Source organism: Microcaecilia unicolor, chromosome 3 (assembly GCF_901765095.1).
Source record: "Microcaecilia unicolor chromosome 3, aMicUni1.1, whole genome shotgun sequence".
In the NCBI taxonomy this organism is placed as follows: domain Eukaryota; kingdom Metazoa; phylum Chordata; class Amphibia; order Gymnophiona; family Siphonopidae; genus Microcaecilia; species Microcaecilia unicolor.
The window spans coordinates 265677678-265703899 of NC_044033.1; the positions used below are offsets into that span (position 1 = coordinate 265677678).

At 42.1% G+C, this 26222-nt stretch overlaps 1 protein-coding gene across 1 annotated transcript in view; it reads left to right on the forward strand.

Moving 5' to 3' along the window:
* Positions 1-14271: 14271 nt before the first annotated feature.
* Positions 14272-26222, forward strand: part of SLC22A3 (solute carrier family 22 member 3) — a 173621-nt gene continuing 161670 nt past the window's right edge. Inside the window, exon 1 of the mRNA XM_030198062.1 lies at positions 14272-14832. Within this exon, the coding sequence (XP_030053922.1) occupies positions 14416-14832 (417 nt within the window). The 5' untranslated portion in view covers positions 14272-14415. The remainder of the gene's footprint in view (positions 14833-26222) is intronic.

Here is a 26222-nt window from a genome sequence, read left to right on the forward strand (position 1 = left end):
AAAGACTTCAGGACGAGGTTATAAAGGGAGCAAGCAAGCAAGGCCAGAAGTGGGGGGAAAGAAGCTGGATAGTGCGGGGAGGGAAGGAGGCATAGCCACAGGGGTGCTTGGGGGCCTGGGAGAGTGAGTGAAGAATCGTGTGGGGCGGGAGAGGGTGCAGGGCTGGCAGAGAAGTTGAACCATGTGGGGGAGGGGAGGGAGAGAGAGTCTGGATTATTGGGCATTTTTCTGGATTATTGGGTGGTTAGCATGAAACTTAGAAGGGCTCGGATTCTTGGGTGGTCTGGATTTCTGGCCTCTGGATTTCCAGACATCTACTGTATTGTTGTAAAGGACTGCAGCCACATGCTCAAATTTGGCTGTTGAACACACTGTATTCCACTGCAAGCTATAGTCAAGAGATGTAGAGTCTTTCCAAGAATGTAGTATAGTTTTGATAGCCAATGATAATAGTATTCTCAATAAGTTTGCTTTGTTATCATTGATCAGAGACTTTAATCCAATGCTAACAAAAATCAAGACCTGATATGATAATGGATCACTAATGCCTAAAAGTAAACAAAGAGTAAACCATATTTTGGTCCAGTAATATTGTAAATAATCACATGTAAATAACATATGTGAAAGTGTCCCTGTAGCTTTTTTACATGACCAACAGGTACTATTTTCATCCTTTTTTAAATTTAGACAAATTATACGGCGTCCAGATGGCTCTGTGCAAAAGAAAATACATAGCTTGAGTGATAGTAGCAGAACGGAGCTTTTTAGATATATTAGTCTACTAGTAAAAAAGGCCCGTTTCTGGATCAAATGAAATGGGCGCTAGCAAGTTTTTCCTCCCCAACACCCCCTCTCTCCCTACCCACCGGTTTGTCGTTCTGAAGCCACTGACGCATAGGTCCGCACCTCGTGAACGCACCTTCATCAGCTTCTTGGTTGTGAAGCCACTGACGCCATTGCCCCACCCTCGATGCGTGACGCCATTGCTCCGCCCTCGACGTCATCACGTTTGACGTGAGGGCGGGGCCCAGTGACTTGGTGCTTTCGGTGGCTTCACCACCACGAACCCTTCATTACGGAAGTGACATCAGTGTCCTCAGAACGTTGAGGGTGAGTTTTATTATATTAGATATTTTTGACCATTGTTTAACCTGGATGAGGGTGTTCACATCTATTTCCCATGTTGATGCTGTACCAGTGAACCTATTGAATTTACTTAATTGTAAAATTTTATACCACTTGGATGCTACACCTCTACTATTGTTGATTTGTTTCGATCTAGTGATGATGCTATGTTCCAACTGTATGGAAGAACAGTCCATGTAAGCACTAGCTACACAATGGTGTAGTTGCATTTGTATTTAAAAGTTAGTTAAACTTCTTATTTAGTTCTTCAAAGGATGCCCATTTAGAATTACCTATTAGTTGTCCAGTGTACCATATGCCAGAATCTTGTTTAAACATTTAATTGTTTCAGTCTGCTTATGGACCCATGCATGAAAAATTGGCCAGTCTCAACACTTTGGATCATTATATTCACCGTTTCCCAGAGACAATCATATATTGTATCAACTGTCCTTGGCCACTGGGATTTTGGAAGGGAAACCCTCTCTGGTGTATCCCTTTGAACATAAGTTTGCAATCCTATGGGAGCATCATGAGAAGTCATGATACTGCAAGTCCCACAGTTAGCTTCAAACTTGCGGCAAAACACCAATTTGAATGGAAAAATACTCAAATATATTCCAATTCAGTTTTATAAAAGGTTAAAATTTGAAATATAAAAAATAAAATACTCCATGAGAAAAATGTAATCAGCCAATCTCTATTGTAATGTTGCTCACCAAGCTTGAATTTCTGGATACTCGGCCAATTTCTAGTTTCCCAGAGAGTTTGTAGTCAAACAATGAACCAGTCTCTCATTCAAGAGGAAAACAGGTGCAACCCCTCCACACACTGGGCCCTGGCCTTCTTCCTTCATGCAAATAATGCCTATCTGAAACAAGTTCCCACTATGAGAACTCAGTGGGAACTTGTTCCCCAGGATCAAAGTCCACTGTACTAACCACTAGGAGTAGCCTAGTGGTTAGTGCTTTGAACCTTGATCCTGGGAAACTGGGTTTAATTCCCATTGCAGCTCCTTGCGACTCTTAACCCTCCATTGCCCAAGGTCCAAAATAAGTACCTGTATGTAGTATGTACATGACTTTGAATGTAACCTCTGAAAGGTGGTATATCAAGTCCCATTCCCTTTCCCCCAATGAATTCAATCCTGCATGTCACAGAATATTGTCAGTTAACCCACTATACCACCACCATGCAGCCTCTTATAATGAAAATCAGATTTATTTTCTCCAGAAAGGACTGTTCACTGTGTGTATACAGCATGCATAGGGCTGGATTTGCTAAAAGTAACTATTGTGTGCATGATAACAGAGGGGCCCTTTTGATAAACAGCTAGCACGGGTTTCACTATACATTAACATGCACCTGTGCTAACTTCTAATGCACATTAAAACTGCTAGAATGGCAACAATTCATACTAGCTGCTTAATGTGCTGAGTGGGTGTGGTAGAGGCATGGCCATGGGTGACAGCTAGTGTGCAGGTCTGTACCATATGCTAGCTGTCATGACTGCTAATACATGGCTGCACTTAGCGCCAATTCAAGAGGAGGTTGTAAGTGCAACAGTGTTACCGGCAGTATGGTAATGCATGTGCGGACAAATACCAGTTACTGTGGTGCACACCCCACTCCTAAACACATTCCCCCCTTTTGATCTGCTTCCCAATCTGCTCCTCCCCCCACAAGATCACCCACCAGATCCAATATCCCCCACAAGATCACCCCTCTCTGATTTGCCAACACTCCCAAAAAGACCCCTCCTACCTGATCCCCTGAAGCCCTCTCCCTACCAGGAAGTTACATAGAAGCTCTGCCCCCTTCTCATATTCCCTTCCCTAAGAGCAAGTTGTCTATCCCTCTGCGCTCCCAGACTCCCTAAGAACACCCCAGGACTTATTCTGGTGCCTTCCTTCATGGGTTAGTAGGACAGGATAGAAGTGGTCCCCCTATGCTCCTGCCCTGTTGAGATCCAGCAACAATATGGCTGCCATGACCTCTAGTGGTAGTCTTGTGGTACTACTGCTTTGGGTCAGCTTTTAATGTAAGGAAAAAAAATTTCTTTACATGCAAATCTGACCCCTAGAAGGAATACCACAAGATTACTGCTAGGGGTCATGGGGACCGTATTGTTGCCAGAGCCCGATGGGATGGGAGTGAAGGGGGACTGCTCCTGTTTGTCCCACTAGCACACCAGGGAAAGTTCCCAGCTAAGTCCTGGGGGTTCTTAGGAGGGATGGTCAGGGTTCTTGGGGGAGAGCCAACTGGATCTTAGGGGAGTTGGAAGTGAGAAGGGGGTGGGAACAGTGGCGTAGCTAGGGGGGTGCAGGGGAGCAGTTGCTCCCCCAAACAGACTTTTAGAAAAAATGGCACCTATGCACCGCTGCCACATGCCAATATCATTCTCTACCTCCGTCCTCTCACCTCCTGTGCGAGCTTCTCCTGTCTCTTCCGCCTCTCCCATCCGCGTGGCCGTTTTTACAGCCCTGAAGCGTTCTCTGTCCAGCACCGGTGATTCAGATAGTCAGCCTTCTTGCCAGCATCGGGGCCTCTCCTCAGGCACGTCCCACCTCTGCAGAAAACAGGACGTTGCATTACAGTAGGTGGGACACGCCTGAGGAGAGGCCCCGAAGCTGGCAAGAAGGCTGACTATTTGAATCGCCGGTGCTGGAGAACACTTCAGGGCACTGAAAATGACCACGCGAACTGTAGAGAGGCTGCGGGCGAAACGTGAAAGATGTAAGACTTGGGGGGGGGGGGGGGGGGGGGAGAAGGGAGAAAGAGCTGCCCAAGGAGGCTTTAATAGACAGGAGTGGAAGTGAGCCTATCTAGTCCATTGAAAGCAAGGAAGCCGATTTGGTTAATCTGTTTCCACTCCCCCGCGCAGCCGTCATTGCTGTTCACTCGAAACAAAGCAAGCAAACTTATGAGCTGCTGCATCCACCTTGTCATTTTTTATTGTTGGTCCATCTGTAGCAAGTCTAAAGCTGTTTCAGTTAGATAGGCAGTGCCTTAAAAGTGGGAGGAGAAAAGAAATAACAATTGAATATCACTAAAATAGCTTCAAAAAATAATGTAGCCGGTAGAAACCGCAATTATAAACTCTATAGGTTCAGCTCAGCTCATTTTTCTTCACTGCTCTTGTTCTATACAATACAGATGTCCAGATTTCAGTGAGTTTATCCTGTTTCCTGATGGGTTCATCTTAAATGTTCTTGTAATCTGCCTTGGGAAGCCTGGTGTTTTAAAGGTGATACAATATATTGAAATTAAATGGAAGTAGAATTAAACTCTCCTTTCATTGGGGCACATGGAATCACATCATCTATTTTGTAGAACTTTCTTTTAGATACACAAATAGATTATTCTGTTTTGAACGTGTTTCAGGGGCAAGTGGTTTTATAAGTCAAAATAAAAAGAAATATTTTGTTTCATCAGATCTCTTTTGTTTAAACATGAATGGGCTATAAGCCCCTAATGCAGTCCACTGGTTTTCTTATATTTTTTGCTTGTGATGACTGTGCCAAAACTGAAAACTCTTATCTCTATCTGGTCGATAATAAAAGGAACACTATCCACCCCAAAAAGTTGTTTTGTGGCTGTGCATGAGGAATTGTGATATTGAATAAATAAATAAATGTATATTTGTGTCCCTAGTCTTGCATCCTACGTTTATAAAATCCTTTCAAGAACTCCAGTTAATCATTTAACATTAGTGGAACATAGCCACAGAGGCATGGTATGGTTGCGTTTTTAATAATGGTAACACTAGGGCCCATCTAAGGAACAGGTTATTTTGAGTTAGTCTTCACTGCACCAAACTTGCTTTCCTTGTGCCATCACTATCCAGCAGGATAGGCAGTGTCTTAAAAAGTGGAGGATAAAGGATTTTTTTTTTTTACACATTTATATCACACATTATCCCAGGCAAAGTCGGATTAAATGTGGCTTACATTTGAAAATACAAATACCTGTTTTGTAAAAGGTACATTTTTTTTCAATTTTTATTTTGCAAAGTACAGGAGAAAATGCATCAACTGGAGCATTCGGCATGCACTCTCATCGCCCCATAATCCCCAATAATACTCAGAAACCACTTCTTCGACAAAATTTGGAATTTATTAAGGCCGCAGCCAGGCACTTAAAACTCTATTATACATAATGCAAATTTAACATGTTACCGTAATACATAACTTCTTATAACTTGCCAAATTCAAACCCTGGGGTACACAGCTTTACTTCATAATGCGCCCCAATCCGCTGCCGGTGGTGCCGTCTAAGCACACCCACCGCCAACCTGTGCTTTCTTATAGCACCCGATGACTATGGTGTATCCCGTTTAAGGATACGCCCCAGATAAGTTCTTGGCCTCCTGGCCGTCCAAGCCAGGAGACAAGCCATATCCCCACTGAATTAACTGTAAACCTGCCCCAACTTTAGGCATAACATTGTACTTCATATTGCACTTAACATTAGGGCAATTATTCACCAATAACATAACAGTCTTCTGCGCTCACTTGCTGTGTACCCGCCAGAGTCCCTGGATAATCACCGCCACGCACCGCTCCAGCTGCGACAACCTCCTCCAACGGGAGGGTGGGCCGGGTCAGCTCCTCTCACCAACCTCTTTCTAGCTGCTGACGAATCCCTACGTCAGCAACACTACTTTATATCCTCCCACTTCCCCTCCCACCCTTCCTTACTTTAACCCTTTCCTTACTCTCTAGCCTCAAAAACCCCTTCTCCCTACCTTCTACCTTAACCCTCGCTAGCTCTCAGCTCAGTTGTGATCGGCCTCTCCCTAACGGGCCGGCCTCTTTCTTTCTGTTTCTTTTTTACCAGTATTGCACTGTTTATAGTGTCTGGCTTCCTTGGGCAGAGAGGAGGGGGTCTCTATTTCAATTTTTGTTGTTGTTTTTTCTTTTGTGGATCCCTATTCTGTATTAGATTGTTATCGTGGAATGTTGTCACAATTTGGGTTTCTGCCAGGTGCTTGTGGCCTGGGTTGGCCACTGTTGGAAACAGGATAATGGGCTAGATGGACCATTGGTCTGACCCAGAATGGCTACTCTAATGTTAACGATGTGTCTAGCAGTGAAATAAATGTGTGTGCTAGGTAGGTAAGAAGACAGGTTGCCTGCTCTGGATAGTCCAGGGACCTCTTCTGCCTCCTGCCTCCTGATGTAACTTACTGTTTCCTTGTAGGCAGGATGCAACAGAGACAGCCTGTATTAATCATTGCCCGCAACAGCCCCTGAGCAACAACACAGACACTGCTGTCTAGCTGACCCCAACCAGCGCCTATTTTATAAAAGCCTGCTCTCCCTGAGATCAAAACCTGGCTACGCCTCTGGGTGGGACTTCAGGGATCGATCAGGTAGGAGGGGTCTTTTTGGTGGAGGGAGTCAGATTTGAACTTTCTGCACATTAATCTTTGCTTTTTAATATGCGGTATGTGCAAAACTTATCATACTGTAGTAAAAGGGCACCACACATTAATGTGTACTATTTACTGTAGACCCCATTTTATATAGTGGGTTTTGTTTATTAATAATGCACATTAATACATAAGTACATAAGTAATGCCACACTGGGAAAGACCAAGGGTCCATCGAGCCCAGCATCCTGTCCACGACAGCGGCCAATCCAGGCCAAGGGCACCTGGCGAGCTTCCCAAACGTACAAACATTCTATACATGTTATTCATAGTAACATAGTAACATAGTAACATAGTAGATGACGGCAGAAAAAGACCTGCACGGTCCATCTAGTCTGCCCACGATAAACTCATGTGTATACCTTACCTTGATTTGTACCTGTCTTTTTCAGGGCACAGACCATATAAGTCTGTGCAGCAGTATTTCCCGCCTCCCAACCACCAGTCCCGCCTCCCATCACCGGCTCCGGCACAGACCCCGTATAAGTCTGCCCTCCCCCATCCTAGCCTCTCAACCGCCAACCCCTCTTCCCCCCGCCACCCAATTTCAGCTGGAATTGTGGATTTTTCCCAAGTCTATTTAGTAGCGGTTTATGGACTTGTCCTTTAGGAAACCGTCTTATCCCTTTTTAAACTCTGCTAAGCTAACCGCCTTCACCACGTTCTCCGGCAACGAATTCCAGAGTTTAATTATGCGTTGGGTGAAGAAATATTTTCTCCGATTTGTTTTAAATTTACTACACTGTAGTTTCATTGCATGCCCCCTAGTCCTAGTATTTTTGGAAAGCGTGAACAGACGCTTCACATCCACCTGTTCCATTCCACTCATTATTTTATATACCTCTATCATGTCTCCCCTCAGCCGTCTCTTCTCCAAGATGAAAAGCCCTAGCCTCCTTAGTTTTTCTTCATAGGGAAGTCGTTCCATCCAGCTATCATTTTAGTCGCCCTTCGCTGCACCTTTTCCAATTCTACTATATCTTTCTTGAGATGCGGCGACCAGAATTGAACACAATACTCAAGGTGCGGTCGCACCATGGAGCAATACAACGGCATTATAACATCCTCACACCTGTTTTCCATACCTTTCCTAATAATACCCAACATTCTATTCGCTTTCCTAGCCGCAGCAGCACACTGAGCAGAAGGTTTCAGTGTGTTATCGACGACGACACCCAGATCCCTTTCTTGGTCCGTAACTCCTAACGTGGAACCTTGCATGACGTAGCTATAATTCGGGTTCTTTTTTCCCACATGCATCACCTTGCACTTGCTCACATTAAACGTCATCTGCCATTTAGCCGCCCAGTCTCCCAGTCTCGTAAGGTCCTCTTGTAATTTTTCACAATCCTGTCGCGAGTTAACGACATTGAATAACTTTGTGTCATCAGCAAATTTAATTACCTCGCTAGTTACTCCCATCTCTAAATCATTTATAAATATATTAAAAAGCAGCGGTCCTAGCACAGACCCCTGAGGAATCCCACTAACTACCCTTCTCCATTGTGAATACTGCCCATTTAACCCCACTGTCTGTTTCCTATCCTTCAACCAGTTTTTAATCCACAATAGGACATTTCCTCCTATCCCATGACCCTCCAATTTCCTCTGTAGCCTTTCATGAGGTACCTTGTCAAACGCCTTTTGAAAATCCAGATACACAATATCAACCGGCTTCCCTTTGTCCACATGTTTGTTTACTCCTTCAAAGAATTGAAGTAAATTGGTCAGGCAAGATTTCCCCACACAAAAGCCATGCTGACTTGGTCTCAGTAATCCATGTCCTTGGATGTGCTCTGTAATTTTGTTTTTAATAATAGCCTCTACCATTTTCCCCGGCACCAACGTCAGACTCACCGGTCTATAATTTCCCAGATCTCCCCTGGAGCCTTTTTTGAAAATTGGCGTTACATTGGCCACCTCCAATCTTCCGGTACCACGCTCGATTTTAAGAATAAATTGCATATCACTAACAGTAGCTCCGCAAGCTCATTTTTCAATTCTATCAGTACTCTAGGATGAATACCATCCTGTCCAGGAGATTAATGCACGCTGATATGATAATGTGCTGTAGCAAATCTAGCCCGTACCGTACTGGATCATATCTGATCTCTGTTGGAATTTGTGGGCAAAGAGCATGATCTTGAACATTTCCAAGACACTTTTAGTGAAGCTGCATCAATTAGATTTGATGATGTCAACATTTTGCGTGGGGCATCTATTAGTAAATGGGGTATCTAGGTTGGGGTGTGCACAATTTTCCTGGCCTGCTGAATGCAGAACCTTTTTGAAAAAGATTCAGAAGGACACTAGGAAATACACGTATTGCTTGTAGCAAGTCCAGTGGGACTAGCCATTTTACAAAGGAACATCGTAAAAAAAAAAATAGCATCCCTTGGGGTTTTGAATGCGTATGTGCTGGCATTATGAGGCCCAAAATTCAGCTGGTGGTGATCAGTGTTTTGCTGACCATCACCAGCAGTTAAACCTGGATATTCAATCCTGGGCCATGTCTGGGCTTCGACATTGAATATCCAGTTTGGCAGAGCCGGCTAACACATAACGAGTTAAGTCCAATATACAGTACTGAGGGGCCCTTTTACTAAGCTGCGTAGGTGCCTACATGTGCCCAACGCATGCCAAATTGGAGTTACCACCTGGTTACCACGTGGCCCTTGCGGTAATTTCAATTTTGGTGTGTGTCCGCTAAGTGCATCTGAAAAATATTTTTTATTTTCTGGCATGCGGCAGCTATGCGTGTCAAGTGGCATTTGACGCGCATAGACCATTATTGCCCGGTTGCCACGTGAGACCTTACCATTAGGTCAATGGCTTGCGGTAAAGTCTCAGACCCAAAATGGATGCGCGGCAATTTTCATTTTGCCGCACATCCGTTTTTGGCAGAAATAAAGTATTTTTTGTAGGTGTGCTAAAAAATAATTCTGCAGGCCATTTTTCAGCGCACCTTAGTAAAAGGACCCCTTAACTAGCTATATGTTACTGCATAAAGATATGATCCTATTTATGTAGTTAACCTGGCCAGTTAAGTACTGCATAGTGAGTGGAGGAGTGGCCTAGTGGTTAGGGTGGTGGACTTTGGTCCTGAGGAACTGAGTTTGATTGCCGGCACAGGCAGCTCCTTGTGACTCTGGGCAAGTCACTTAACCCTCCATTGCCTGCCGCATTGAGCCTGCCATGAGTGGGAAAGCACGGGGTACAAATGTAACAAAAAAAAAATATCAGCACTTTACCCTCCCAAATAGCCTGTTTATAGTTCAGTGCTAACCGGTTAAGTGCCTTTGAAAATTAGCAGTTAGCCCTGAACAGGTGACTTAACCTGGCTAGGAGCTGTTTCCGGCCAGTTAAATCACTTTGAATGTCGACGTTACATTTTTAAGTGCTGATTTTACAACCAGATGGATGTAAGTGCTGGATTCTACAGAACTGGATACCCAGGAAGAGTCAATTATAGAACAGAGCAAAAATCCTTTTTAAAAAATATATATTTTTGAGGTGATTTTAACACAAGAAATGTAAGCACAATTTCCCCTAACAGTCACTTCTGCAAACTCCAGGTCCAAATGAGCAGTTAGCTGATGCTTACACCAGCCTTGGAGCTGGTGTAAATGCTGACGTCTAGTTTTTTTTTTTTTTTTTAAGCATGCATGTCCTGTTATTGCAAAATTGGAAATACATGAATTTTTTGGTCCTACAACATACTCCCTTCCAAACTGTGCCTGATGCGGATCTACATGTGTAGCTATAAATGCATAAATGCCAAATGAGCCTTTTAAAATAGCCTCAGTAGACTACATTCCAAATTTGAAACGTAATAATGAGAATACACAGCAGGCTTTTTAAACTTCTAATCATACCTGTAAAAGAACAGGAGGTGGAGAGGACTGGCGGGGGGGGGGGGGGGGGGGGGGGGGGGGGGGGGGGGTTGGGACCAGAAGTTCGACTAAAATGTTTTAAAGATGTAAGCTTACAGTGACTTCTGTATACTGATAAAAAAATGGTTTTATGATGTTTGAGAATAGGCTCAGAGCTGCTGTTATCAGTAGGTGTAGCAATAAGGATACCTCATCTAAGTATAGATTACAAGAAATGAGCTTTCTCTTTTTACTGTATTTTATTTTGTGATAAGAAAGCTGGGAAATATTCCTAGGAACTGGGGACAAAGGTCCTGAGGATTGCACTCTGTGGAAAGACAAACTAGAAATCTATGTGGCTGGGGTTTGTTTTTTCAACGCGTCACATTGCAAAATAAAATACCAACACAAATGTGATGGATATCTGGCTCCTTGAATCCTGGGCTTCTGAAGAAACAGCAGAATTTGGGACAGAATCTCTCGACTTTCCCTGCAGTTCATCAACACCAGAGAGTGGATGTTGGGGACCCACCTTTGGCTAATTACAAAACTGAGATGTCTTGTATTATTAGTGGAGATGCTTGTGAAGCAACAGTGAAGTTGTTTATTTGGCTATCCCCCTGAAGCAGATTTATTCGAAACACGGGTGATGACAGGGTAGATGATCTTATTCTATATAAATATTATTATTATTGCATTTGTACCCCACATTATCCCACCTTTTTGCAGGCTCAATGTGACTTACTGAGTGTTGTTGTGATGCAGTCATTACATTATCTTAAATACATTCAATAATCGGTTGAAGGTGTATGGTCTAGATGTAAGGTGCTAGGTAAGGTATTGTGAAAGGTGTTTTGATGCACCTGAGTAATTTGAGAATGGTTTATTAGGATGTATTTAGTAGGCTTTGTTGAAGAGATGTGTCTTCAAAGCTCTTTGTGACCTATTTTGTATCTGTCTTTACAATCAAAATAAGATTTGTGTGCCAGAATCAAGATAAGTACCTTTATATTACTCACTTTCTTTTGGTGGAGTTGAGTTTTAAGCATTGGACATCATGGAAATTATCACAAAAGAAAAGTCATCGATTGAGAAAAAGCTTTGATTATTACACTGGGGCATTTATTTTTTAAATGTTTTATTTATTTCATACTGCCTGCAAACCAAAAAGCTATCAAAGCAGTGTACATTCAGGTACAGTAGGTATATTTCTGTCCCTGGAAAACTGCACAATCTAAGGGGTCCTTTTACTAAGTTGTGCCAAAAAGTGGCCTTACCACGCCCTTACATGGGTCTTTTCCATGCACTAAGGCCACTTTTTGCTACAGCTGATTTTCCATTTTCTGATTTAATGGCCATGCGCTAATGTTGGCACGTATTTCTCCAGAAGAAGAAAAGATAAGTTAACTGTTTCATTTTTGAGAATGAAAAGTTTATATTAAGAAAATTGTTGAAAAAAATAAGATTAAAAATATGGACTGATGACAATATAGAGTAATATCTTCTGTCAGTTGTTGAAGAACCAATTACTTCTGATGGTCCATTACCTATGTATCAGGGGCATAGTCAGACTTCGGCGGGAAGGGGGTCCAGAGCCTGAGGTGAGGGGACACATTTTAGCACCCCCGGCACCGCCGCCGACCCCCCCCCCGCCATTGCCGACCCCCACCCCCCACCATTGCCGACCCTGCCGCCACCACCAACTTTGCCCCCCCTGCCGACGACCCTCTCGAACCCCCCTCCCGCCGCCAACCCGCCGTCACCTACCATTGCTGGCGGGGGACCCCAACCCCCACCAGCCGAGTCCTCTTCTTCCCGCAAAAGGCTTCCTTCTGTTTCTGACAGAAACAGAAGGAAGCCTTTTGCGGGAAGAAGAGGACCTCGGTTGGTGGGGGTTGGGGTACCCCGCCAGCAAAGGCAGGCGATGGCGACGGCGGGTTGACGGCAGGAGGGGGGTCAAGAGGGTCATTGGCAGGGGGGTCCAGGGCCAAATCTATGGGGGCCCAGGCCCCCTGGCCCCACATAGCTACGCCACTGCTATGTATAAATAATTAAAAGGATCTAGACCTTAGGTGATTGGATGATAGCCATTAGTGTGTAGCTATTAACAACTATTAGTGTGTGAACCCTTACCACCACCTATTTTCACGCTAGTCCTGTGCTAATCAGTTAGGGGTCCTTTAACTAAGCTATGGTAAAAGGGGGCCTACACTAGTGTCAACGTGTGTTTTTGATGTGCGCTGAGGCCTCTTTTACCACAGTGAGAAAGAGACTGTCTTTTTTTCTGGAAAAGAAATGGCCGTATGGTAAGTGAACCACTTGCCACGTGGCCATTTTGGGGGAGAGCACTTACCGCCACTCACTGAGGTGGCAGTAAGGGCTCCCACACTAACTCGGTGGTAACTGGGCAGCAGGCAGCTTGCGGCACTGCCCGATTATTGCCGGGTAAGCACTGTCACTACAAAAATAGAAAATATTTTTGTAGCACCAAAAATGGCGCACGCAGGGAGTGGGCACTATCGCTGGGCTCCTGTGGTAGTTCCAGACTGGCACGTGGCAAGCCTGTTGCCATGTACCAACCATTTAGTAAAAGGGCTCCTTAGTGCATAGTAATGTATCTGTGCTAACTGATTAGCACAGACACACCCACGCTCCGCCCCTGGATATGTCCCCTCAGCAAAAAAATTAAGGGGCCCTTTAATAAGCCATGTAGCTGCCTAAGCGTGCCCAAAGCACACCAAATTGGAGTTACCGCCTGGTTACCGCGTGGCTCTTGTGGTAATTTCAATTTTGGTGCACGTTCGCTATGCACGTCTGAAAAATATTTTTTATTTTCTGATGCGTGAATTTGACACGTGTAGACCATTACTGTCCGGTTACCGTGTGAAACCGTACCGCTAGGTCAATGGCTTGCGGTAAGGTCTCAGACCCAAAATGGACACGTGGCAATTTTCATTTTGCTGCACGTCCATTTTTCAGTAAAAATTTTAAAAAGGCATTTTTTTGTAGGTGTGCTAATAAATACTATACTATACTACCGCAGGCCATTTTTCAGCGCATCTTAGTAAAAGGACCTTTAATTGTTTTTAGCACACTGGTAGCACCTGCACAAGTTAAAAGTACCACGAGATGCCTTAGTGTGCCCTGCAGTATGCCTTTTAAGTTGTGGTCATGCATTAGTGCTTACTGAAGCTTGGTAAAATAGTCCCTAAGTTTCCACCTGCTCATACTGTTTATTATTTTGATGTCCATTTGATGCCTTCCCTGTGAGACCAGTTATATCTGATGGTCCTAATGTAAAGTTCAAGCTGTAAGTCTGTGTAAGTGCATTGGTAAGACTGTTTATGGGGTTTTTTTGGTGGGGGGGGGGGTGGGTTGTCATTTTTGTTCTAACTTATTTTTTTCAGCATTTGGATTAAGCGGTTGACCTATGGTGGTGACTGACGGTGAGTAGCCTTGTAGAGACACTGAGGCTGTTTGTTTAAGAGATTTGCTTTAATATGCTGTGAGTGGATCTTGAGTGAGTCTTTCTTATCATAATTTGGCTTTCCTGTCTGTAGTATATCAAGTATTTTAAACTATTAAACTGTTCAGCATTTGGATTTTGTCATTTGGTCAGTTCTTTCCTGCAGATTAAACAGTTTTTTTTGGGGGGGGGGAGAGGGGTGTACTCATCCCTTCATCTGAACCATGAGTTGCTTAACATACTTGCCCTCTCAGCTGCTGTGTGGGACAGGCTCTGCATTACTTGGCAGGCAACCAGTCCTTCCCTCTCTTCCAGCAGTGCTCCTAGTACTAAATCATTTGTGCGTATGAGGGACAGAGGGAGGGAGGGAGGGACAGAATTTGCTGTGCACTCTGTAACAGGCACTTTTCTAAGAATTACCAGGAGCTGTCAGAAAGTTTGTAAACCTTAATCCACCTGCCCCTCACATTACAGAAGCTCCACTTCGTTTCCATCCTGGGGAGCTTCTTAACAAAAAGATGCCTACTTTCGATGAGGCCTTAAAAGAAGCCGGTGAATTTGGAAGGTTCCAAAAGAGAGTGTTTTTGCTCCTGTGTTTGACAGGCATAACTTTTGCTTTCTCCTTTGTTGGGATAGTTTTTCTGGGTCATACTCCTGAGAATTACTGGTGCCGGAGTCCCGGAGCAGCAGAGTTCAGTCAGGATTGTGGATGGACACTGCAAGAGGAGTGGAATTACACCGTGCCTGCTGCAAAGCTGACAGACAAATCTGCTGACAGCCGGTGTTTGAGGTATGATATAGAATGGAACAGCACTTCTCTGAGTTGTGTCAACCCCTTACTCCACTTCTCCAACCACAGCCTGGACAGTGTGCCGCTCACTGCATGCCAGGATGGCTGGGTATATGAAGAGACTCATTCGACTATTATCAGTGAGGTAAGAAGATAAAACAACCTGGCTCTGTTTACTGCTTTTCTTGGCTTGCAGGGTTTAAAAAATGTTATTGTTAGTGCCGAACCACCCTTCAAGCTCACAGTGAATGTTTAATTAGGCCAGCCTGGCATTTGGAATCTTGACTTCTATTGTCTAAAAATTGCAACCCCCCACCACCACCACCAAAAGAAAATTAGTAAGAATTTGACATACACAGACAGACATGTCTCATTAGTCCTTCTTGGCAGCAAGCCATGTCTGTCCACTGATCCTGTGAATAAACTGGTATTTTGGCCCCTCTTTCCAATTAACATAGTTAGGATAGCAGAACTTTTGCTAGGATATTGTATTAGAATTACCTAGATTATGCTACAGTTTTACAACAGTTGAAGCAAACTGAATGGCAACATTGCCCCCCCCCCCCCCCAGCATATAGTACTGTATTTAGGACACTGTCAGGATTCATACATTAGAAAAATGAAGAGACCCCATTTTATTACAGGTGCTGTCCAGGCACATGCCTCCCTCCCTCCCCCACCTTCCCAATGATTCTAGATGCCATGGCGGATCCAGGCTACAGTAGCATTATTAGTATCCTTCTCTGACACTATGAACCCAAAGAAGAGAAAGTTGGGATGCTGCAGAGTCTCCTCATCCCTCAACCAATCCTTGGGTATTCTGTACCCCTTCCTTGCTGTTGGCCATAGGCGAGCAGTGCTTAACTGAGTCTGCCACCTGGCTCCACGCTCCTATAGTTTCACATGACCACAAACATTGCTTTAATCCATCTGGCTGGGGGTGGGAGGTAAAAGGCATCTTGCCTCTTTTATCCTCAGGTCTGTGGTGGCTGTTTTACCTCCAGTTCACAGCTCTAGTGATTTGGGCATGACAGCCCCATTTTTCATTTCTTTTCACTACCGCAATAAAGCCTACTCTCTCAGAACGACTTCTACAACCAGTGACACAGGAGCAGAGATATGCAGACAGAAGCATTGAAAAGGCTAACGGCATCTCTTAAGGAACCGACTCAGCAGGAGGGGATCATTCTTGATGCTTCAAGCAGCATAACTGTACTGCTGTGCCACTGAGGAAAAAACAGAGAGACCCTGAACATTCACTTCCAATTGCATGCAGAGAAATGTAACTGCAAATCCTTGGCCACTACTACTACTACTTAACATTTCTAGAGCGCTACAAGTGTTACGTAGCGCTGTACAGTTTAACAAAGAAGGACAGTCCCTGCTCGACAGTGTCCTAACCTCACTAAAACGATCAGGATACTGAGAGCCACATTTTCAAAATTGTTCTCTTTTCTTCTGCACCGGTTGTCAACTGGCTTCAGATTCACCCGATAGGGTTGATCCAGTCCTGGGTTTACCTGATTGCATGCAGACTTGCTTTTCTTGAAGAAATGTATTTATTGGGATTTATTAACCACCTTTATGAAGAGATTCACCCAAGGTGGTGTACAGCAGGTCAATTGGGATATCAGAATAAGTCCCTGCATGTAATGAGATAAACCCAGGTCTGGATAAACCTTGTCAGGTGAATCTGTAGCCAGTTGGCAAACCTAGCAATGAAGCAATTATCCCCTTAACTAAGAGTCTGACAGGAGCCTTATAATATTGCCATTCAAATCACCCATTCTCCCTGGACATTTGTCTGTTGTTCCTCCTTCAGCTGCTTAGTTCTTTAAAGAGAATATCTGGATCCCTTTGCACTTATATCACAGCTCCCAACTTACCCAGTTCCAGTAGGGACAAAGTAGGCCAATTATGGTTTTCAACTTTCATCCCTATTGCCATTAAGTGTGGTTTTTGTAGTCCCTGATTCTGCCCATTGAAAATAATGGTGGTGGTCCCCTAATCCATCACAATAGGGTTGTCAGAAACCAGGACTGACCTAAAAATCAGCAAATTGGCAGCTATGTTTAGATGCTGGGATCCAGAGAACTAATTCGCTAAGTTTTCATTTCCCACAGGCACAGGATGAAAAATAAAGATTCAGTAACTCAGGTCTTATATGTTACTACAGTGATGAGTTATAGGACTTTACCAATCAGCCTCATTGCTTCAGAGTTGCCAAGTTACCCATTCCAGGAGGGAGACTGTTTGGCTGGTCCTGAATTTCTGCCAACCTCATCCTGGTGCATTATGGGACCTGCAGCACTGATTTCAATGGATAGAATCATGGACTACAAGTCCCACACTGCTTTGGGATGTAAGTTTACAACCAGGACCGGCCAAAATGTCTCCCTCCTGGAATGGGTAACTTGGCAGCTCTGTTGCTTTCTGTTAATCCTCAGATTGAAGTTCCATGTCTGTTCTGTTCTCCATGACTTTGGTACTTCCAGGCACCCTGATAAGGTGCACGTGACTTTCACACTGCAAGCTAACATGAACTGAATGCTATATATATATATATACCACTGCCAGTTTGTTTCTTGCTTTGAAAAGAGATTCCTCCTACAGGCTGGTTATTTTGGGTGAAATAAGGGCATGGGAAGGTAACCCCTTTGAATACCATCACAACTCCAATTTCATAGGAAACATCTAGTGATGTCAGCATTCAAGTACAATGTGATAAACTCAGTACACTGGGAGGCACAGTTTATCTCTCTGTTCCATGTTGTTTGATTTTCTTGGTCAATGTGTACTCTCTGACCTTCGGTTTTCTTCCTTTTCACTCACTGTTTAGCTGTATACTACAATTGTATATACCACAGTCTTTCGGCAATCAGCTACAGTTTGGGCACATTTTGAGAACACTGAAAAGCTCTAGTTTACCTGTGACAAATTGTGTGTGAGTTTGGTGCCATAGGCATGATGATTCTCGTATCTAATGGGAAATACAAGATGTCTCATACAGCCATGTACACTGAAGGTGGGCTGCAAACAGAGCTGGTGCAAGGGTATTAGGTACCCTAGACAAATGCTGAGCTTTATTTCCCCTCCCCCAATTAACTTTCAGGTCTCTAATCTGCCCCTCCCCCAATAAATCCTGCTTTTAAATATTAAACATTGGTGTGTGTATCGCATACCCACACACACATAAATAATTAGGGCAATTTCCAAAAGTCATTTACCCAGTTAAATGGGCTATTAACAGGTTTGGAGCACCCTGATTTAAAGAAGCTCTACACCCTGATGAAACATTTGACAACTTATCCATTCTCTAATGTTTCCAATGTTGTTCATCCATCAGCAACAGATCTTGCTTCCTATTTTTCTAACAAAATTGAGGTGATATTGTCTTGTCATCAGATATCAAGTAATGCTCAGTATTGTGGAGGAAATAATTGTGAAATAGAGTTACATGATATTCCAGCTGATAGAAGTTGGCCATCTTTTTCACTGTTTCCAATTCTGATATTGTTTTAATAGTCAAATCTCTTTCTAAAACACACTGTCCATTAGATGAATGTTCTACAAATCTGTATTCTGAACTTTCTCAGCATTTGATTACTTGGTTAACATATGTAGTGAATTTGATTTTAAATTGTGGCTGGTTTTGTCTGTTGCTTGGAGATATTGTATTAACTCCCATTCTGAAAACATCAGGATTAGATTTTTCTCTGCCATTAAGTTTTAGACCGGTTGCCAGTATCTCTTTTTTGACAAAACGTATTGAGTTTTCAGTGGCCTCTCAACTTTCAGATTTTAATATTAATTCAAATATATTGTTACCATCTCAATATGATTTTAAGAATTTTCACAGCACCGAGGCACTATTGATTGCATCGGCATCAGTTGATAAGAAAAAAATAAGTAGAGGGGGTCAAATGATGTTGCTATAATTTGGTGTATCGGCGGTGTTCAATACTGTTAATCATTTTTTGTTGACAGATTGGCTGAGTGTGGAATGACAGGTTAGGTTTTACAGTGGTTTGAAGATTTCTGAAAAAACAGGCGCTATAGAGTTACATTTTACCCAGTTGGTACATGTTCTGACAGATACTACAGGGCATACACTAGATCTTATTTTATTGCATAATGATACTTCACTTTCTCTCTTTCCTGTCTTTGCAAACTTCTGTGCTTCCTTGGACCAATCATTTCTTGATCACCTTAACTCTATAAATAGACATGAGCCCTTATAAATCCTCCATAGAGAACTGTGCTATTAATACCTCCATGAGATTTATTAAGAGTAATCTGACAACTTTCCAACCATTATTTACGGCATTACCAAATAACTTTCTCAATCTTCCACTTGAGAAAGCTGTCCACAGTGAAATTCATCTTTATCAGCTCTTTTTTGTCCTCAAAATTCTCAATCCTCTGCTTGTTTTGTCTCCTGCTCTAAGCATTGTAAAACTTCCCCCTGGTTCCAACATGGTCTTTTATTGTTAAAACTTCAGCTATTTTGAGCACTTTTCAGAGAAACTGAATGAAATCTCTATAAACCTGGAGGATGTAATGGCGCGATTTGACAAATTGAAGAGTAGCAAATCTCCTGGACCGGATGATATTCATCCCAGAGTACTGATAGAATTGAAAAATAAACTTGCGGAAAAATGATTAGTAATATGTAATTTATCTTTAAAATCAAGCATGGTACCAGAAGATTGGAGGGTAGCCAATGTAACTGATTTTTAAAAAAGGTACCAGAGGTGATCCGGGAAATCATAGACTGGTGGGCCTGATACTGGTGCCAGGCAAAATGGTAGAGACTATTATAAAGAACAAAATTACATACAGAGCATATTGAAAAGCATGGATTAATGAGACAAAGCCAACAATGATTTAGTGAAGGGAAATCTTACCTCACCAATCTATTACATTTCTTTGAAGGAGTGAACAAGGGGTGAGCCGGTCGATATTGTGTATCTGGATTTTCAAAAGGCATTTGACAAAGCACCTCATGAAACTGGAGAGTCCAGAGGAAATTGGAGAGTCATGGGAATAGGAGGTAGCATCCTATTGTGGATTAACAACCAGTTAAAAGATAGAAAACAGCGAGTTGGGTTAAATGGTCAGTATTCTCAATGAAGAATGGTAGATAGTGGGGTTCCCCAGGAGTCTGTGCTGGGACTGCTGCTTTTTAACATATTTATAAATGATCTAGAAATGGGAGTAACTAGTGAGGTAATTACATTTGCTGACAGCACAAAGTTATTCTAAGTTGTTAAATCGCAAGAGGATTGTGAAAAATTACAAGAGGACCTTATGACACTGGGCATCCAAATGACAGATGACATTTAATGTGAGCAAGTGAGCAAAATGATGCATGTGGGAAAGAGAAACCCGAATTATAGCTACGTGATGCAAGGTTCCACATTAGGTGTCACTAACCAGGAAAGGGATCTAGGCGTCATCGTTGATGATACAATGAAACCCTCTGCTCAGTGTGTAGTGGAGGCTAAGAAAGCAAATAGAATGTTATGTATTATTAGGAAAGGAATGTAAAGCAGAAATGAGAATGTTATAATGCATTTGAGGGGCATTTTCGAAAGAAGCGTCTAAGTCGGAATTTGGACGTTTTACAAAGATGTCCATATTTGGAGGTGGGAAGAAGGTCATTTTTGAAAAAAGATGAACGTCCATCTTTTGTTTTGAAAATACCAAGGACGTCCTGTGATTTGGACGGCCTTGTTTTTGGTCCATTTTCGAACAAAAAACATCCAAATGGAAGACACCCAAAACAGAGGCGGTGTGGATTAATGGTTAGTGTAGTAAGCTTTGATCCTGGCAACATGGGTTCAATTCCCACTGCTGCTCCTTGAGACTTTGGGCAAGTCAAATACAGAAAGGGCATGTTTGGATTTGACATCTTAGTCTGAATTTGGACGTTTTTTGTAAAACGTCCAAAATCAGAACAGGAAAGGTAATTTTCTACAAAAAAAAAGTCTATCTTTTCCTTTTCAAAGTGCTGTTTGGAAAAATGTTTTGTGATTTGGGGGAGTAAGGGGATGTAATCCCCAAGTCCCTCCAGTGGTCATCTGGTCATTTGGGGCACCTCTTGTGTGGAGTAGAGGAGTAGCCTAGTGGTTAGTACAGCAGACTTTGATCCTGGGGAAGTGGGTTCAGTTCCCACTGCAGCTATTCATTATTAAAACAGGTCTAGCTCAAAACATCTAAGTTCTAGTCTTGGACATCTTTGTGTTGTTCCATTATCACTGAAAGGCATCTATGACTTAGGAACGCCAAAGTCCCACCTTGAACACACCCTTGGCATGCCCCCTTGAGATTTGGACATCCTTCTGACAGACTGCAGTTGGAGATGTCCAAAATCAGATTTCAATTATACCGATTTGGATGTCCCTGGGAGATGGACGTCCATGTTCCGATTTATGTCAAAAGATGGACATCCATCTCTTTTGAAAATGAGCTTGTTTGTATCACTCCATGGTGCAACCACACCTTGAATATTGTGTTCAATTCTGGTTACTGCATCTCAAAAAAGATATATTAGTTGAACTAGAAAAGGTACAGAGAAGGGAGATGAAAATGGACATCCATCTCTTTCGAAAATGAGCCTGTTTGTATCGCTCCATGGTGCAACAGCACCTTGAATATTGTGTTCAATTCTGGCCACTGCATCTCAAAAAAGATATATTAGTTGAACTAGAAAAGGTACAGAGAAGGGAGACGAAAATGATAAAGAGGATCAGACCACTTCCCTATGAGGAAAGGGCTCTTCAGCTTAGTGAAAAGACGGCTGAGGGGAGATATGATAGAGGTCCATAAAATAATGAGTGGAATGGCATGAGAAGACGTGAATCACTTGTTTTACGCTTTCCAAAAATATTAGGACTAGGGGGCACGCAATGAAGTTGCAAAGTAGTACATTTAAAACAAATTGGAGAAAATATTTCTTCACTCAATGTGTGGAATTTGTTGCCAGAGAATGTGTTAAAAGCAGTTAACTTAGTAGGGTTTAAAAAAGGTTTGGATAACTTCCTAACAGAAAAGTCCAAAAGCCATTATTAAGATGGACTTGGGGAAAATTCACTGCTTATTTCTAGGATAAGCAGCAAGAAAATGTATTGTACTGTTTTGGAATCTTGTCAGGTACTTGTAACCTGGACTGGCCACTGTTGGAAACAGGATGTTGGGCTTGATGGACCTTCAGTATGGCCCAGTATGGTAATACGTATGTACTTATATACTTAAGAAACACTGCCTTGACATGACAGCTTACCAAAATTATCATGTCCTGGCTAATCAATATAATTATGAAGTTAAAAAGGCTAACCCCCCCCCCCCCCCTTTATACTAAAATAATATTGGACTCTTCTGCCAATTCCTCACGCATTACTGACCAGAATCTCACACCCAATCATTGCCTTCAACGGACTTGCTAGCTCTTCATGTTCAAAGTAAAGTTTCCCACCTTATTCAACAGTTACCATCTCCCTCTGGTGCTTCTGGAGGTCCTCTTTCCCCAACCACAATTCTCACTTCTCTGGTCCCAGTATTCTCATGGAACATATTTTCAATCCCCACTCTTCCATTCAATTAGATTACATGATTATGCCATGCAATGCAATGCTATGCTATGTAACATGATTCTTATATTCTGCTAAATTCAAAAGAGATTCTAAGCAGATTACAAACACTGAAACTAAAAAAACATCTTTCTCATCAATTGCACATTTAAAACATTAATTACAGTTGTAGAAATAACATATTGAAACCAAAAAGCATCTTTCTCATCAAATACATTGAAACTAAATAAAAAACACCTTTCTCATCAAACAAAAACACTTTAATTCTTTCCTGAAGGAATAATATTGTGTTATTCTCCGAATTTCTAAAGGCAGTTAGTTACAAAGCCTAATTCTCCATTGTAAAAAGGAACGCTCTAGCATGGTTTTCTTCCGAAAACACTTTTAAAAGATGGATAGTTTAATTTCAAACTGCATTCTGATCTACCTGAGGAAAAGGATGATGGGAAATCCAAATAATTAATCAGTCTACCAGATCCATCACCCTACAGCATTTTGTACATCATAAATTCTTGCTTAAACTTCAGTCTTGAAGATATAGGAAGCCAACGTAGTTCCTTCAATAGTGGGGATGCTCTTTCATACTTTCCCAGGCTGTAAATCAATCTTGCTGCTGTATTCTGCAGAAATTGAAATTCTTGTAACAGAGTTTTAGTAAGACCCCCTAAATAGCGAATTACAATAATCTAAGTATAGAATCAGGATTGCCTGTGCCACTGTTCTAAATTTATCCAGGTGTAATTTAGATTGAATTGCTCTCAGATGCCATAATCGGAAATTGTTTTTTTTACATAAAGCCTCCACATGTAATTCAAAAGTTAAGCCTGAATCAATTATGACTCCCAACACTTTTGAGTGGTCATCAATCATTAGTTTCTTACCTGTACCCAATTCCAAACACTTAGCTGTCAGTTTCTCATAATCTGCAAACCAAACAACCTTAGTCTATTCAATTTCAGAAAATTAGCTTTAGCCCAATTATCAATTTTGATGACAATCTCCCTTAAGAAAGTCATAGTATCTTCAAACTTTTCTTGAGCTTCACAGAAGAAATAAATCATCAACGTAAAAGTAGACCAATACTCCCAAGGTGAACAGCACTGTTCCCATCATACTTAAATAAATGTTGAACAAGGAAGGTGACAACAGTGACCCTTGTGGAACTCCGTAATCTGCATTCCACTGCAAGGATACCTTAGAATCATTTCTTACACTATATATTCTCCTCTGTAAAAACTCACTAAACCATTTCAAAACAGTACCACTCACTCCAATCTGACTCAGCCTATTCAATAGTTGTTCATGGTTCACCACATCAAAGGAGGCTGATATATCGAATTGTAGCAAAATCATTTGTTTCCCTTACTAAGAGCCAGTCTGATTTCAGTTACCATTTCCAGCAACAAAGATTCAGTACTATGTAGTGTTCTGAAATCATGTTGTGAAATATGAAGAATGTCAAATTTGCTCAACTAGTCACATAATTAAGAATTCCCAACAGATTCAATAAGTTTAGCAACCGCCTATAATTTTCAGGTGTAGACAAATCAGCTCCCATTGATTTGGGAATAGGAGTCAGCATAATATATGCCAAATTAAGGAGGTAACTCCCAGTACTCGGATTAGAATTAACAAACATTGTCAACCAGACCACTATGTCAGTGGATGCTGTCTTAAATAAATAGAAAGGACAAACATCTAAGTAACTAGCTTTCTTAGACAACTTTTTGAGGTAGATATTAATAGTATTTGTATCAACTTCCAAAAATTAATTCCATAGCATGTCTCCTTTCACAGAGTTATCTCCTGTCTCCTCCTGTTGCTCCCACCATTGGCAATCCTGTATGGTTTCAACAAGACTTGCCTAATAATATCTATTTTAGTATGGAAATAATTTGCCAACTCATTTGCTGTAGGTTGTATATCACGTGAAATCATCTGCAGCTTATCAGTTGTTATCGATGAGTTAAAATTTTGGAAAAGTTGTTTTGATGAATTTTCGGAATCAGTTATAAGTTTTCCATAATATTCCTTTTTTGACAGAACAGAATCTTTATACATTTTAATTTCTCCTTTCCACTTTTCTTTGCACCTCTTCAATTCTTTTTACATCCTTAACAATGCCATTCCAAGATCTGGGTGGCCTATAAATTAAAATTATCCCCAGTTTCTCCTTCATAAAATCTCTGGTACCTTTTTAAAAAATCGGCGTTACATTGGCCACCCTCCAATCTTCCAGTACCACGCTCGATTTTAAGGATAAATTTTTCTATCCTGGGAGAACTGGTCGAGAACCACAGCCCGATGCTCTCAGGCAGCTTCCTAAGGGACCAGGCCAAAATAAGCCCCACCCAGCCCTCCATTTTGCTACAACATCCACTCAAATGGTCCCTCCTAATTCAGGCATCCCTAATGGCTCCCAAATTCAGGTCCTCCCCTGAGAATGCCTGCCATGACAGATTTCCCCCCCCCCCCCATAGGGCCTCCACATGGTCTAATGAGGTCAGTGCAGAAGACTGTGCTGATTTCAAAATGGTACCCATAAGCGCCCGGTATAAGAGGCTTGGAGAGGCTAAGCCTCCCCCCTGCTGCAGCAGAATGGATCAGCTGTGGAGTCCAGCTGCTCTGAGGGGTTTAAATTGTTGATTTACCTCCATCCTCACAACAGGAGCTGCAGTGAAAGCCCTCTAGCAGTTGTAGAAATTGGTTTATGGTTTGTTTACCTTACTGCTGGGAAAGCAGGGGGGGTTGGCTGGAGGTGTCCTGGGTTGCCAGGGAGATATTTAACGAGGATGACTTCCTGACCTGCACTGAGGACAGATAGCAGCAGAACGGATACTGGGCCAGCATGATCAGAAAAAGTCACTAGACAACAAAGGTAGAAAAGATCATTTTATTTTCATTATAGTGTTTGGAATATGTCCACTTTGAGAATCAGGTGCTCAACATTAAAAGTTTATATTTATTTACTTATTTATGGCATTTTATCCCACATTAAACATGAATTAGGGTGTTTTGTGGCTCTACATGAAAATTGTGATATTATGATCCCTTGTTTCATATTGTTGACGGTCTGCATTTTCCGTATGGGTGGTATATTGGTGTATTAGGTTCTGCCCAGTGTAATATTTATGGTACAGTAAGGTTCTGAGTGTGTTTTTGGACAAAGTTGTGCATAGTGTTTTGCAGCTGAGCGATTGTGGTTAGAATATGCTTTGAGCAACCACTTTATTCTTTGACATATGATACATATCTAATATCTAAATTTAATAAAAGGTATTAATTGTGACTTTTATTTTTATTTATTTATTTTTTCTGTGTGTTATCAGACAATTATGGATTTAAACTCCACCCCTGGCCCCACCCCTAACCCCAGCCCCTTTAGCCTCCCCAAACAGTTGGGCCACCGACTACCTATGATGGTACCTTTGATTCTTAGCAGTATTCTATTGGTACTACTGCTAAGAGTCGAGCTGGCTGTGGTTACGTGAACAAGGACAGGCCCAGAGCCTGGATAAAACAGAGCTACACAGTGGATTAAGATGAACAGAAACAGTGGCATCACTAGATAAAAATATTTGGAGGGGGAGCACAGGGGATACTGTCTTTCAAACGCTGGAGGTGGTGGCTATGATAGTGCAACACTGCATTCCAATCCGTATTTTTGCAGTATGCACATGTAACAAATTGATAATTCGTCCAACTGATATTAATATCTAAAAAATGTACATTTAATCCACCCACATTATGTTCAAATTTGATATTTGCCATCTCTTGAATTTAAAAATTCAAAAAATTGTTGCAAAGTGTGGACGTCCCCCTTCCATATAAGGAGGACATTGTCAATGTAACGCAATCACCCCACCAAGTCCAAAAAGAAAGAGGAAGAATAGACATGATTGCCTTCAAACTGGGACATGTACAAACATGCCACTGTGGGGGC